This window comes from Tachypleus tridentatus, chromosome 10 (genome assembly GCF_004210375.1).
Source record: "Tachypleus tridentatus isolate NWPU-2018 chromosome 10, ASM421037v1, whole genome shotgun sequence".
Lineage (NCBI taxonomy): Eukaryota > Metazoa > Arthropoda > Merostomata > Xiphosura > Limulidae > Tachypleus > Tachypleus tridentatus.
In genome coordinates this window covers 148,558,601-148,576,057 of record NC_134834.1, presented here as the reverse complement: position 1 = coordinate 148,576,057, position 17,457 = coordinate 148,558,601, and the positions used below count along the sequence as shown (strand labels likewise).

At 32.5% G+C, this 17,457-nt stretch overlaps 1 protein-coding gene across 3 annotated transcripts in view; it reads right to left on the bottom strand.

The window, feature by feature from the left end:
• LOC143230582 (uncharacterized) overlaps nucleotides 1-17,457 on the bottom strand; it is a 41,114-nt gene that overhangs the window by 2,995 nt on the left and 20,662 nt on the right. For 2 of the 3 annotated variants that reach the window (XM_076464387.1, XM_076464386.1), the window contains exons 2-4: nucleotides 11,531-11,822; nucleotides 8,375-8,620; nucleotides 7,117-7,230 (exon numbers count right to left, since the gene is read on the bottom strand). In XM_076464387.1, coding sequence (XP_076320502.1) covers nucleotides 7,117-7,230; nucleotides 8,375-8,620; nucleotides 11,531-11,698 — 528 coding nt within the window. In that variant the 5' untranslated portion in view covers nucleotides 11,699-11,822. The remainder of the gene's footprint in view (nucleotides 1-7,116; nucleotides 7,231-8,374; nucleotides 8,621-11,530; nucleotides 11,823-17,457) is intronic. The other variant, XM_076464388.1, reaches the window with a different exon arrangement.

Genomic DNA, 17,457 nt, shown 5'->3' with positions numbered 1-17,457 from the left:
TATAAAGCTAACAATGAAAAATAATCTATATAACAAAAATGAAAGTAGCTGCATTCAATATATTAAGTAGGTTTATCAGTTTTAACCCAGTGCCTGAAGCTACTCTAAACACCATACAGCATGCTTTCATTTAACTGCCAGAGATGGATCATACATCTAGACCTGGCATGGCCAGGTGGGTTAAGGCATTTGACTCATAATCTGAAGGTTGCAGGTTCAAACCTCCACCAAACATGCTTGCTCTTTCACCCATAGAGGCATTATAATGTGATGGTCAATCCCACCGTTTGTTGATAAATAAGTAGCCCAAGAGTTGGCAGTGGATGGTGATGAGCAACTGCCTTCCCTCTAGTCTCACACTGTTAAATTAGGGAAGGCTAGCGCAGATAGCCCTTGAGTAGTTTTGTTCAAAATTAAAACAAACAATCTATACATCTACATGACAAATCAGCAGTCAATGGGTTAATGAAAGTAACAATGAATACGGTAAACCTTATTTATGGAACAAAGAAATACTGTAGAAGTAAACTTATTTGAATCACATAACTTAATATAACATGATTTTTATAAAAAATCTCCAATTCTCCCTAATACATCTTTTCACCACAAAAACTCACTGAGCCTATTCATTATGTGATATCAGACAAGAGTCTGTGATAGTTCAAACATGTTACATTCAGACTGTTAACTGCAGTGCAACTAAAAACTAAACTTTGATGATAGAAAATAATAAACATTAAAAATTAAAATACATAAAATGTTCCTAAGTGTATGATATTGTTAACACTAATATAATGCTAAATATAATATGTAGTACATCTAAAACTTCAATACTCTATCCTCCATAACAGAGAACTTACTATAAGAAATAAAATAGAGAGAGAAAGGAAACACTAGAACACAAAAGTTCAATAATAATAAGATTTAGAAATGAAAGTTATAATACCAATTAACATGGCAACATAATGTAATTAATAGCATAATTTCATACTATATAAAGAAGTTGTATACAGTTTCTATAGCTATGTAAAAGGTGTAAAACTAAGGATGGTCGACACACTAAAACACTTCACTACTACCTTAAACAATGTCCTAAGGAACTATGGAATACCTATAAAAGTTCCTAAGTAATCAGTAGTACCAATATTGTTGAATTTCTAACAGAATTGAAAGAAATCATGTTTATAACACAATGAGAAGCATTGGCATAAAAAGATGAGAGCTAGTTTCCTTAAATATGTTTCCTTAGCATTGTGGTTGACCATAAGAGTTCTAAAACCATGGATGAAAGTAATTATTTCAACCACCTTCCATCTTCTATATCCAATGCTGACCAGGCTTTTTGCCCAATATTAGAGCTCATCAGGCTAACTGGGATACAAAGAATGGAAGTCAATTTTCATGAGCAACTGTTAATGTATGAATCAGATGAGCAGCTATTACATAGTATTATTATAGAAAAAAACATCTGAATTGTATAAATCCTAAACTATTAACTATATGCCAAAAAGAAGTGTAATAAAAGTTAAAACATGACTAGAGATTTTGACCTAAACCATCTTCTGGAGAGAAAACTGTAAAAATATATTCAGGTCAAAAAATTAATCTTATAATTTCACCAGCTTTACTTGTGACTTAACATAATCCACTGTTCTGTTATAAAAGTTGTGTACTTTTACATTCACGAATAAAATAATATTCTAACACAAGAAACATAAAAATTGCTGTTTTTCAGTGAAAAGAAGTTGCCTGCATCATTTTTAAACTGATAAATGTCAATTGCAGTTTAATTGCCAGTTTATTTGGCAATTGTTTTGATGAATGATAGTAAACTAAAGTAAAAATAATAATAAATAACTGGTGTCAAAATTTAATAATAATGTTATTAATTATTATCATAAAGCTGATGTGTAAATAACAGTTGATAATATTTTAATTTTAATTTTGTTCACACCATAAAAGTTGTTACTAAGTAACATCTAGACCATTAATATATCGGTCATATCCCAGCCATCATGACAAGTCCTAATACTTTGCAAGAGACTTCATAGGCACTTTACGCAATAGATATATTATTGCATTTTCTTCCTTGCACTCGTAAGTCCTTCAAATGGTCACAAACCATAAAACTCAGGTAAATGCTGAATAAATCTTGACAATACATTGGTCAGTTAGAAGACCATTAATAAGAAGCAAGTGTAACCATTTTAAAAACACAATAGTAAAGATGTTTTTGAAAATGATTAGTTCATGTTAAGTGATAAAATTAATTATCATGTACTAATAACGAGACTGGAGTTTTAAATTTAATAAAGATTGTTTATCTTTCCTGTGTTTACCAATATATATATATATGTTGCCCTGAAACTTTCTATATCTGAAATCCTTGATTGCATAGCAAATTCATTTTGTTTATTAATTCTGTTCTTATTGAACATAACTAATACATGAATAACTAATTAGAATGAAAGGAACTTCAGGTTATAAAGAGGTTGAAAATATTAACACATCTAATAAGAGTTAAATTGTTATTTTAGATAAAGAAAAGTGATGGTTTAAACCTACTTCTGAGTAATACATGTTAATCCTTAATGTGGTATCTGTACTGTGCCCAGTGCAAATATCAAATCCCAATTTTTAGTGTAAAAACCCTTTATATTTAGTGCTGAACTACTTGGAGGGGACTTCTTGTTGTTAACCTGAAGATGACCTAGGAAGGTCAAAACATTGTTCTCTGCTTTATTAGTAAAAGTGTTAATACCCATACTAGCCACTTTGAGACACATTTTTAAGGGACTTATCCCTTAATTTAAAAGGTTCTGTGAATAATACACAAACTAGTAGTAAGAAATGTGTGAATTCTCATATACATGTTCACAAATAAGGAGAAAAAGTTTCTAATATGAACCTAGACTGTATTACCAAAAGTAAACAAACACTTCCTAAAACTGTTTCTGAGATTTTGTCTTCAACTTATTTAATAGATAAAAACATGGCTGATTTTTTTTTTTCTTACAATAGCCAATACAATGGATACAAGCTATGAACTGAAATTACATAAAAACTAGATTGTTTTAATCGGTATTGTTTCTTAAAAGTTCATATTGATCAAGTTTCAAAGTACTTTAGGGATAATTTATTAATTTTAAACTGTCCATCTAGTAAACATGCATAATTAACTAAACATATATATCAAAAGTAACAGTTTAATTTACAAACATAACTAGTATCTAGACATGAACTATCCACTTTTCTTATCTTTTATGTGAAAAGTTTATGAAGAAATTTGAAACTTAGCTTCAGGTGAGAATAATCTAGCAATACCTCTCGTGTGACAAACACAATAAAGGTAGATTAAATAGTTTGGTCAATTTTAAACTATTATTTCACTTTTGTCTTGAAATAATCACATTATTGTTTCCATGTTTAATAAAAAACAACATAAATGAGTTTCCAACTACTAGTACCTGAATCATGTTTACACATTACCAGATACAATATCTGGTCATATTCAATCTCATAGATGCAAAGTGTTTTAACTAAAAGTACTATTTATGCCATAAGCTGTATCTGTTTACTTTAAACTTGTATTGTTCAAACCAGAAGACTCTTTAAACACTGGCTAAAGGAAAGTCAATCAGCTGTAAGTATAACTGAACGTCACATTTATAGAGTCGATAATACATTGACACGAGTCCAAGTGTAAGCCTGCTTAAAAGTTAGCAAACTTGTGTTGAGTGGTTCATGTATAAATAATGGTTTTGTTTCCAGGTACACTTACTTCTAATACATTCTACAATTGGATATGTTTACACTCGGTGATGGTTACATTTCAGTTTGTCAACATTTGTGTTACCAGTTTTTTATTTTAAACTTATGCACATTTTTTTTAATAGAGTTCATGATGTTAGAAAAACATGTGGGTTCAAGAAGTCTTCATAGAAATGAAATAACTCTATGACCCAAGCACTTTCGAAAGGTGGACCTTTTCTTTTCAGGGACAGACTGATTACATCATCACTTCTAGTTTGCCCCTCAAGAAGAAAAGTCCACCTTTCAAAATCTCTCAGGTTATAAAATGTTTATTTCCCTTCATTAATAATGTGTCACTCATATCAAACAGAATTTAGTTTGAGAAATAAAACATCGACAAAGGTCTGATAGGGTAGCATCAATATCTAACTAAATAACTTGTTGTTACCCTACTTACAATTACAAAACAAATTAAGAAAAACTTATAAAAAGAAAGTAAATATGGGGATGGTATTTACATCATCCCTACATAACAGCAGAGATACAGTGTACAATGTTAACAGATAAAAACAGGGTAAACTCAATTGTGATTGGATAGCTATATATTACACACACACACACATATATATATATGTATATTGCTGTATGTTTATTCTTGCTGGTACTATTATAAAGGGATGGTGTAAATGCCATCTCTACTACCTTGTTTGCATTGTTTTTGAAGGATTGATATCACCCATTTATACATTTACTTCCTTTGTAAAATAATGTTTTTCTTTATTTTTCTTTAATGCACTGTTTCATTAGACACACGAAGGTTGCATTTGTAAGCAAGTTCTGAATACAATGAGGTTCTAACTATAACGCTTGTTATTTGCTATTATTAGCTGGTAATTTCTGTTTCACCCTGTACTTAAAAGTTTCTAAAGAAACACCAAATTTATGTAAAAACCTAACTTCAAAGGGTAATGATAACATTATTTACTCTAAAATTATGATTTTTTTCATTACTATAAGGTATTAATAAGTTTTATAAAAGTGATACTCTGTTTGAAACCATGTCGCTTCAGGGAAATTAAATGACACCACTGTTTTGGTTTTTTTTTTGTTGTTGTTGTCATGTAATAATAAAGAAACAGAAGAAAGAAGAACAAGAAATCCAATCTTTTACTATAATATTTACAGATGTTCCCAGAATGTGTGACATAGTAATTACACAGATATTGCTATGAAAGGTAAAACTGTATAGAATTGTAAAGTTCTGATGACCTACTAAGGAGATATTTAAAATACCATTTTGATGAACAATCCCAGACTATTCTTGATGATGAGAAACCCACTTGAAATAAAAATGTATCTCAGAACAGCTGGTATGGATATTAACACTTTTACTGTTAAAGCAGAGAACAACCTTTTGACCTTCCTATGTCATTTTAGGTTAACCTGACACCTAGTCAATAAGAGTAAAAAGTCCCACTGGTTCACTTACTTACAGGTTTATAGTTATGAGTTTATCTTGTGTGACAAAGTGAGCCATCTAAACAATTACTGTTCTATTTACATGTAAATTCAAATAACTTATTAACTGGTGTTTCTGTACTGACAATTTAACATTTTGTGTTAAGCCACCATCTTTAAAAATGGTCAGTACAATATTCTATAAAATATTATCTATCTCATTTAGGTAGTAATGTCATTGTAAAGTAGTATTCTAAAGACTGTTGTGAGCACTTTTTGGAGTCAACCATTAAGCCCTGTGTGGACTAGGTCATGCCTTTCCATTTATGCAGTAGAATAATATCATTACAGTAGTTGATAGTGTCAAAGCATTATTTTTCTTCTGTATGTTTTTTGCAGCATGACAGTTATGCTCAACTTCGACAATTTTAGTTTCCTAAAAAAAGAACTTGGAATGAGATGTGGTCAAAGCAATAAGCCTAAAAAACTTTATAAATATTTGAATGATAAGGATTGACTTATTGTTTTTTAATAGTTTAGTTTAGTGAATGGGATAGCTTAGATGAAATAATGGACAAACGGGTCCCTTGTCATCCTTAAATTCTATTTTATATTATGTTAGATCTCAAAATGTCTTAAGCTACCAGATTTGTTGCATCAATTACACCACCAACCTTTGGAAAGGTTTCATGTAGTTTCATTGCTGATTTTAGTTAGAACACAAACAGCTCATCAGGCTTAAAATATGTTACTATGGAAATAATAAGCAGACACAGTTTTGTTCCTTAGTTTAACTGGCTGAAGGGGAAGTACAAAGTTTGATTATATTCAAATATTGTGAAAATGGCTCTCAGTAAGCAGTGAACCCATGGTTTTCATCATTGTAAATTTAAGTTTTTTAGTGAAAAAACAATTTAAGTGTCCATTCACCACACCACACAATCTGGTCTGAATTAGAGTTTAGTTCAGTTCAGAATCTGGTCAGTGTCAGGCCAAATTTTGACCTGATTTACACTCAACTCTGTACTTATATTTTTTTACTTTTATACACACATTTCTGTGAACTGGATTTGTCATATCCCCATTTCATATGAACTGTGACCCAAGCCATGCACGTTAGAAGACGGCATTAGACCGTCTCATACAAAATAGTTGTGCTTCCTCAAGAATAATTTTATTTAGTTCTTTCTTATGTTAGTTTTCTAATTCTTAAATTTCAAATCATGTGAGGGATCTACTTTTAAATTAAAAACAGAAAATATGTATCTCGTGTTCAGTGTCGTGATAACGTCTTGTAAATAAATTATTCTGAATGTATTCATTTTTGTTCTCTTTACTAGACTCTGACAGACACTAAAATAATAAAATCATAGAGGAAACATAAATCAAGTGGCACTGATATGCCAAACACATACAAAACAAAATGCTTAAAGTTGGTCTAATTAAAGGTTTCAATTTTTGAACATTATTCTTTTGTAGCATTCGTCGAACATGATTTTAACCTAATAGTCTCAAAGTTTTATAACAATACATTTAAAGATGCTTTACTTACTTGAATATTTTCTCTATATAACATAAGGTTGTCTACTGTGAGTTTTGTAGCCTTCCATCGGAAGTTGGACACAGAAGTCCCACAATTATCTTTCATACCCACAACTTCAGTCTTTTTTTATGGCAGAGGCACTTAAAATGAATGCTATACTACTTTCCTTGATTTTAAAATTAAAAGCCTCTGAAATGTCACTGTTGGCAAAATGTTTAAAATATCCTTTCTCATGTTGTCTGTCTCACTACTCAAAGAATATGAAAAATGATCTATATTTCTGTTTTTATATTCTCTGAATTTTATAATCTATTTAGGATGTTTACACTTTTGAATCCAAAGAAATGGAATGCTTCACTTACCTGTATTATAACTGGCCGATAAGCAGACAGTTTCAAATTATGAAGATGTGATGGAAGATAATCAAATTCAAACATCCTTACAGTACATTTTGTGAGATTACAGGCTTCTTGCAGCTGAGATATATATAAAAAAATTGCACACTGAATTATTGTACTGTGACTTATTTTAATAATTTTATTTTGATAGTCATAAGAATGCACAACGTGATCAACATTATTAATTCAAATACAAAGCAACATTGCACATAGATTTTAAAGTCAATATCAACAAAGCTTTTAATAATTTTAACTAAAAGTATATAGTTATGCCATTAGGTGGCAGGCCAGTCAATAACAGTCACTATAAGGTGGGAATTCTTTTGCTTTAACTTTCCAACAAGCATGTTGGAGTACAACTTTGCATCACCTGTGACACTTAATTACAAACATGAATGTGCTTAGCCTTCTATTGCAAACTCACTTTGATGGAAGATGAGCATGTTTAACCCTTTAGCTGTGAAAATCGACGACAACTGATGAATGATTAAGTGTCATTGACAACAGAGGTCAACCTTCCTCCATAGCCAGCAGATGATACAAGGCACAGAAACATCACCTGACTGTTTTATTTAAGTTTTATTACTAAAAGTTAGGTATGTTATTAATGACATAACACAAAGATACATCACATAAGTGTCTTGTATATCATAATGCAGTGAAATCTACTAATGATTTCATAATTTTTGGAGAAATGACACTAAATAGGAACTGACAATGAAATCCAGTTAGGTAGTGAAAGGGTCAAAGGTTTTTAATTGTATGAATGAGATGATGTTAGTTTTATCATGGATGCAAAGAGAACTTGTAAACAGCATGATTAAATGACAGTTTAATATCACTCAACATATTTGTTGACACATTCTCAGCACAATGCCTTTCTTGTGGCATTGTGACACACAAATCTTAACATTTATTGCATCTGGATAACTGAGGGCTTGCTACCAATAAATTTGTTTTTAATAAATAAAAATATTATGTTGTGTTTAATTTCATGCACACTATATAAATTTTCTCCTATTATTATTATTTTTTAATCAAATCATTGCAAACAATTAGTTATTATGGTACGACTCAGTCGTGTCTCTTCAAACCTTTATATTGCTTCTTTACACACACTCACAATGTTCCAAGTGAGAACAAACACAACAGGTTGCATTCAGTTCTTCTATGTATTTTTTTACACTTGCATGAGTAGAGATAATTAATAATTAGAACTTACAGCAGTGGCTTCCCTTACTGACAAGTCAAGACCATATAATATAAGAGAATGTTCTGGCATGAACTTTTCACTGGACTTGATGAATACAAGAGCCACCTCACTTTCACCAGGTAAGACAGCTGTTACTATCACTGGTAATGTCATGTTTGAGTTATTTGAAAAGTACAACCAAGGAGTGTCGGTGAATCCAAGAATCTTCAGGTACTCTTGATTACTCTCAACGTCTGGTGTCTTGGAAGTTACCATATACACATACACTAAAAAAAGATCTGTTAGGATAACTGCCATTACTATATCACAAGAAGCAATTTAACTGAACAAAGGAATCACAACATTACACTGTAGTTCATCATTTGTTTCTAACATTAGTTAAAAAATAATCAACACATGGAGAAAACTTTCCATCAAATATAAAATTCCACTGACTTCAAATTCACCCCAAAACCCAGTTCTAAACTAAAATCATTATTAAATACAAATTGCAAAGAATCACACAATTCCAACATCACTTATCAAATACCATGCAATAACTGTCCAGAGTTTTACATTGGAGAAACAGATAGAAAATGTGAAACTAAATTCACTGAATATAAAAAACAAATTCCATATTTACCATCAAAACTCTAAAAAAACAACAACATAGTATATCCACATGAAAAGACTAATAAAAAAAAACCTAACATCAATAAACATTAAACAAAAGAAGCTATCTTAATCAAAGAAAATAGCTACGCTCTAACTGTAACCGAGGGTGATAAAATATTATCAAAACATCACACACGATATTTTTATTATCCAGTCAAGCCATCTCAAACATTTTCAAGACAACTAATCATTGTACAATTGCTTCAGCTCAAGCTAGTAATCAACGTAAATTACTAGATTGACCCAAAGTTTTGTCTCTCTCTCTCTCTGTGTGTGTGTGTGTGTGTGTGTGTGTGTGTGTAAATACATATAGACACATTCCACATTCTTTTAGGATTCTTTTGTGGACTGAAGTAAAATGGAACATTTTGTTTTGATGAATATTACTTTATAAGGACAGGATAACTGGCATGGACAAATGAGAAATTTCCTAAAATTTTGGCACCACAGAAACCCTTCAGACTTAATAAAACAAAAACAAAAAACAACTGTTTAATATAAACAAGAGTAAATGGAACTAGTTGTTATTGGGTAAGTACTTTGTTACAAATTGAAGATGGGAAAGATGACCCAAAACAGTAGGATGGAAACTGAGATTTCTAAATTCATAAACCATGTTGTAACAGAATTCACCCTAAACATGAAATCAATCTTGCTAATATAAAATTAATTCTGTAATAAAAATCTATAGACTATCAAATCACCCTAACTAAAGCAAATAAAACACTTATTTTATCTTGGGTTTTAGCCTATAAATACTAAGGTTAAGGTTGTTGATCTCTGATGTGTTCTTGGCAATTTTTGAGCATTAAATATTCACATGCTAAATACTGGAATTAAATAACTAACTTATACTCCAGTTCACACAACAGTTAACAAACAAATTGGTACGTTCTCAGAATATTTAGACAACTTCTACAAAGTATGATAGTTAATTGCAACAACATAAATTATGAACAAATTAATCATTTTATAAAACATTAAGTCAATACTTGTATAAATTAATTTCCACTAAAGCAAATTACTTGTCAGTCTATTTTAAACAATCTTTTAAAAGGCAGATATTTTCAAACCTATGCCTATTCCAGTATGAAACCTTTTTAGGTACATTTCGGATAATTAAATATGTTTATGTAATAGCAGGTAATGCTTTAGAGCAGTAAGACGTGAAAGTTGGTTGCATTTTTTTTTTAATTTACTGAACAGGACATGGGCAGGTTGGAGATTAAAATGTGGCCTGAAAAAATCACTTGTATTCCAAACTTCTAATGAGATCAGGGAATAAATTATTAAAACAACTCAACTAAGTATTGCACTCAATGCTGCATAACCTATACTATGTACAGAACCCCTAACTTGCAGTTAAGTGCAAAGATATTTTAGTATATCCTAAAACTTGAATAAAATAAAAGCCTTTCTTTGAATTTAATATATTAAATGAGACTGTAATAACATTACTAATACTAAGAGCTCTATAAACACTATATTATAAATGATTACAAAATTATTTGGATCAGTGTGAAATTATAATTTAATATCAAGTTATAAATGGCCTCATGTAAGTTCTTAAAACCTCAAACGTTAAACTTAATCTTTGGTTACAGAATCAGGTCTTATCTAAATGCTTCTATATGGATTGATAGTCATGGAAAGGTATAATAGTGCTTGCACGTCTATATACACTTTGATATTTTGTGTGGTACAACAACTTCATCCAAACAATGTTCTACTACTGTTACCTTTCTTACAATGGTGGATCTGTAACCCACCAAAACTTGTAAAAAACATTTAGATAAAACCTGATACTTTCAATAAAGGTGTTATGTAATTTTAAACACTGAGTCATCTAGTTTTGAGGAGTAACATGACTTATGAGATGTCTGTAACATAACTTATAGATCTGAAAGTAATTTACAAATACCTGATATTTAATACATTCAAAACAAAAAAAAAGTTAGTTATTGAAACACAACTTTAAGAAATTCGTAATGACGAGAAACCCACTTTAAGTAAAAATGTATCTCAAGTTGGCTGATATGGGTATTAAAACTTTTATTAGAATAAAGAACAATGTTTTGACCTTCTTAGGTCATCTTCAGATTAATGTAAGAAGGTCAAAACATTCTCTACTTTATTTCAACAAAAGGTTTAATATCCGTACCAGCCATCTTGAGATATAACTTTAAGAAACATGAAAATTCTCATTTAAATATAACACTCTATCAAACTTTGAAAGAAACCCTCTCTTTGATCAAGGAATGTTTCTAACTAATTCTAGCTTTTGTTAACTTTTTCCTTGCATTATTTTGTAAAGCAAGTGGTTTTAGAATTAAAACAGACCTTGTGTCCATTAAATGAAGCTGTTCTGTATCTCTAAAGTAACCTGTATAGTGGTATTTTATGGTTGACCACATAGGATAAGATTTCCTATCATAGAGACAGTTTTACTTTCAGTAACAAATCTCATTAGCTATGCATAAGTAAACCAAACTGTTCTGAATCAAGCCAAACCTTTATGTCTTTTAATTGGTGAGTTATTTGTCTTTCAGAAGAAGACAAGAAATCATGAATAAGAGGCTTTGAATCTTCAAACAGACACACTACAATACTGGTTATGATAATACATGACAGAAGTGCAACAAAACTTTTCGATTTCATCTGTTCCATCATTCCAAGCATGATGCACAAGTATCTCTTGTTTTAATCTCTTTTTATAAAACAATCTATCATCATCTGTCATCCTTCATCCTGGAACATGGCACAACCTCCATTTGCTTCTAGTCTCTGCACTCCTCTCCAAGCACTGTTTGGAAGAAAAATATGGTTTTATTCTCTTGCATAGCAACTAATGCTACTTTCCTATATATCTCTAAGTTCAACAGAGTAGCACCATTTGTTATCAACTTCTAAAAACTACTGTAAATATCTTTTAACACCAACAAGCCCTAGTTAATAAAAATCATTAAACTTGTTACTCTAACTATTTCTAAGTAATACCTTTTGGAAAGTATGCAGTCTAATATAAATTATCACATCAGTTGCTATGAATGTGTCTTAATAAGTTTTGAATTCCATTGTATTCATCTGATTGAAAGTGTAGGTTACTTTCACCAGAATGTTAAACTAAAAAATATAATAATATTAAAATGTGTAACAAAACCAGCATGTAAACAATCATAGATAAACTTGAATATTACTTCTAATTATTGCAAGGATAAATCCTGACTCAAGCACGAGTCTCATGTTAGTGACATGTGGGAACATTACATCATAATTAAACAATTACCTTGACAAAGATAATGGGCAGGATGCAGAAATTATTCATCTTATTACATTAAGTAATAAACAAACTGCAAACTCACAACTCTCCAAAAATGCTATTTGTGAAGTAAGTTTAATTGATTCTTGAAACCATCAATACTTTGCAAAACTCCATAACTACAGAACTGGAGAAAACAAGACAACTGTACATTTCACAAATAGATCATTTATTCACAACTATGGTTTCATATGATGATACTTTTACTGGTCGTAAATAAATGATTTGTGAAATGCACAACTGTCTTGGTTTTCCTAATTTCTGCAAGTTTAATCGATCACAGCACAGACATCAACACAGATTTATTTATTCACAGAAGAAGCCTTTTCCTTCCCATGACATTCAGTTATTAAATATGTTTTACAATCAACTAACAACTCATCTAATCTTAAATTGGAAAGAAAAAAAACAAACAGAAACAAATGTTTTATACCTCAGTTTGGTGTGTTTTATGAATTCTATAAGAACTGTAACACACACACACACACATATATATATATATATCACAGGCTATAAGTAAGCAAACACACACACACACATATATATATATATCACAGGCTATAAGTAAGCAAAACACACACACACACACACATATATATATATATATATCACAGGCTATAAGTAAGGAAACACACACACATATATATATATCACAGGCTATAAGTAAGCAAACACACACGCATATATATCACAGGCTATAAGTAAACATACACACACACACATATATATATATATATATATACATATCACAGGCTATAAGTAAACACACACACACACACACATATATATATATATATATATATATATATATACATATCACAGGCTATAAGTAAATACACACACACATATATATATATCACAGGCTATAAGTAAACATGAAGTAGTATAATACATTGACTGTTAAACAGTAGCATAAACAAGATTAACATAAATTTAAAATAATGGAATACTTTGACCATTAAATAATACCTTAAACAAATTTAACAGAAATGTAGAATGGTAACCTTTTTTTAAATTTAAGAACAAAACATTAAACATCTTTAACAAAGGGAAGAATTGCACTCTTTGTATATGTTTTGAATTCTTAGTAATAACCTATGCTTTACGTGATGTATAGAATAGTTGAGTACTTTCATTTCTGGACAAAGAGTTGAGAAATGGTTGGTTGGTTGATGTTTTATGGCACAAAGCAGCTAGGCTATCTACACCAAACATCCATTAAAAAGTTAAAGTAAATTTAGTAAAATTCATAAAAGAAAATTAAGGTAAAGCAAAACAAAGTTTAAAAAATCAAATAGCATTAAAACCAATGTTTACATCTAGTCTACAGCAGTAAGAGAAAAACTATAGTAATTCAAGTTGTAAAGGACTTTCTGTAGTACAAATGTAATTATCATAACTCGCCCAGAAGAATAACAGGTAAGTAAAAAAAAACCACCATCAGTCACCTGAAGTTGGCCTTTCCAGTCCTGTTTCTGAGTTATTTGACATTATGGCCATTTTCAAAAAGTAATAAAAGTTTTAAAAGACTTGGAGCCAAATTTTAATAATAACTCACCAGGATGACTAACAGGTAGTTCGAACAGCAGTGTTAGCCACCTGAAGTTAGACTTTCCAGTCCTGGTTTCGAGTTATTTGACATTATGGCCATTTTCTAATTTCAAATCAAACTAGATGGACTGTGATTCTTCAAAGGGAATCACATTAAAAATAGGTCTAATGTATAAATTAAAAACTTAAGTAGCATTAAATGTATTAATGGCCTTAAAAAAACTAAAATCATTCCAAAGGTGAACAGTGTCACCATCACCAATAACACTGTCTCACATTATGGATAAACCTTGGGACAGAACATGTTTAAAATGGTGCCGTCGTTGAGAGCCATAATGACACCAAGAAAGTAAAATATGGCTTATTGTGACCTGAGTGTTACACAGACTACACATTTGTGCATCAGTTCCAGATAAAATAAACAATGAGTTAAAAAACTGTGACCAATGCATAGTCCAGTTAGAACAACTTCCTCTTTCTGATCCTTACAGAAGCAAGACGGCCAAAGTCCAATATAGGGTTTTATTTGGAAAAGCTTGTTTTCACATTGCTCACTCCAAGTCAACTGCCAGTTGACAAGGATCTGAGCCTTGAATACAGGACCATAGTCCATATATAGAAGAGGTACAGCAGTGATAGTGCCAGAGCAAATAGATTTAGCTGCAGCATCAGTGAGCTCATTCCCATGAATATCAATGTGGCCCAGTATCCAGAAAAACTGGATAGAAGTAGATGTTAAAGAGAAATGGGCCAGTTGGTTTTGAATACTGGCGAGAACAGGGTGTGAATCAACGTGAAGCGATTCCAGGGCCAGTAGAGAACTAAGTGAGTCAGTATAAAGAGTGCAGTTTGAGTACTGCTTAGCTTCTGTGTGATCCAGGGCAAGAGAAATGGTCTACAGTTCAGCAGTGAATGCAGAAGCTGTAGAGGGAATTCTGCATGCAACCACCAAACCACAACAAAGCATGGCAGAGCCCACACAGTCACTTGATTTTGAACCATCTGTATATATAGGAATGGAAGGATGGTTCGAAAGATGTTCAGCAAATAACAAACAGTATTTCCAACCAGGAGTGTCTGGTTTTCAGGAGTGACCCATAGCTGCTTGATGTGTGGTATAAAGGTCAGCTTACGGTCAAAGATAAACCCCAAGAATTTTGTCTCAGGGGCCACAGGCAGCACAACTTCACTGAACAGAGTTAAGGATCAGGGTGAATACCCCATTGGCAGCAAAAGTGCATGCAAATTGTTTTGGAGAGAGAGAATTTAAAGCTGTTTGCTGTGGTTGACTTCAGTAAATGATTGAAGGCAGTCTGTAGCTGCCACTCATTGTACCTCTTGTTCGACGACTGATATGAGATGTAAAAGTCGTCGGCATAGAGCCCATTTGCAACAGTAAGAGAGAGTTGTTCAGTGATGGCATTAATCTTTATACTGAAAAGTCTGACACTCAAAACACAGCCCTGAGGGACCCCAAGTTCCTGTAGAAAAGAATGGGAAAGTGTCATTTTAGAAAGGCTTTTCTGATTGATGTTTCAAGCCATATCAGATGGTCCCATGGTGGAGTGCTGTCGTAGGAACCCACACTGGGTGGGTGAGAGGAGGTTGTTTGATTTGAGGAACCAAACAAGATAAGCATTAACCATCCTCTCTAAGGTCTTACATAAACAGCTCTTCAAAGCAATTGGACAATAGTTTGAAGGAATCTTGGGATTCTTCCCAGGTTTAGAGAAAAGTAGGACAATAGCCTGGCACAAGGCATTAGGAAAAACATTCTCCTGCCAGATCCAGTTAAAAACAATCATAAGAGTAGCAAGAGAAGCAGGAGATAGATGGTGCAGAATTTCATAGCATACATCATCTGAACCAACTGATGTTCTGCCAGACCTATGAAGGGCCAGTTTGAGTTCCACCAGTGTAAAGGGAGGATTATAGTCACAAAGACAATCAGCTCGAAAGGAAAGAGGTGATCACTCTGTCCAAGTCTTGATGGCTAAGAGGGTGTAGGATGAAGCAGAAGTGCTAAATACCTGGTAAAAGCTTTCACCTAGAGTATCAATGGTGTTCTGGGTATCAGCTACTTCCTCGCCATCAGAGAGCAAGATCGAGAGGTGGACAGAATTATACTGCTCACTAACCTTTTAAATCTTGTCCCATATGACTTTGGAACTGGTGGTAGAAGATACGTTGGTTTTGAACTTAATCCAAGATTCCTTCTGGCTTTGACATCTTACCCATCAAGCATGTGCACAAGCCTGCTCAAAAGCAATGCAGTGCAAGAGTGTGGGATACCTACAAAAAGTATCCCAGGCCTGTGGCAGGCAGGATTCCACCACGAATGAGGATATTGTGGAAAACATGTCTAAATTTTAGGAATACATTGAGCAGCTGCTTGTATAATACAGTCAGTCACTGCTGCCACACAGTCATCTATTGATGGCTTACAGATGATGGCAGGATCAAGTTCTGCAAGAGCAGTGAAAGAGGGCCAGTTTGCTTGATCAAGCTTCCACCAGGGTGCACGGGTCAGGTGGCATTGACCACTGCCAGTCTCTCTCAAAATTATAGGAAAATGATCACTGCCTCATGGATTATTGTCTATCCTTCATGTAAAATGAGAGAACAGTGAAGGGGAGCAAATTGAGAGATCAATAGAAGTAAAGAACTGACTTGGTGCATGAAAATAAGTAGAAGAACTGCTATTGAGAAGAGAATGGTTGTGATCAGAGAGCATATGCTCTATGGACCAATTCCTTCTATCAATATCAGCACTTCCCCAGAGGGGATGATGGCCGTTAAAGTCCCCCAGGATTAAAAAGGGAGACAGAAGCTGTTCAATGAGAGCATCAAGGTCTGACTGACCATAGGTCTCTCTAGGCGACAGGTAGAAAGAACAAACAAATGGTACGACCCAAAGAAACACAGATGGCTATTGCCTCCAAGGGTGTGTTGAGTGGCAAAGACAGGGTGGGCACATGCTGATCAACCAATAGTGCCACTCCTCCACGTACTCGTCCATCACACAGCCTGTCATTTCTGTACAGAGAAAACTACCGAATGTGACTGTATCAGTAGGTTTTAGAAATGTTTCTTGTAAGGAAAGACATACAGGATGGTAAGAAGCAATCAGTGTTTTGATGTCATCCAGATTAGAATGTAAACCACAACAGTTCCATTGTATTAAGGTGGCCATTTTTATTTATGTGTAGGTGAATGGGGTGAAGAACCCTTCTGTTTATGACCATGCCTTTTTATTTACTGTCTTTATTCAAAGGAGGTCTATCGATCTCCATGCTACATAATAGCTACTTTGTAGTTACTTCTATCTTCTGTGAACAGAACCACCTAGTAGTAGAACCACACATTATTGTGAGTTTGTAGATAGAAAAAAATACTTCTTGTCAGAAATGATACTGTTGAAAAGAAAAAATTATATTTCCTTGAAATAGACTTAAACAACATTTGATCTATCGATACTTAACCCAGAATTGAAACTTTCTTTGTCATGTACTTCCTTCTCCAATACAAGAAACTACTACAATTTTGGTTAATAACAGACTGTACTTAA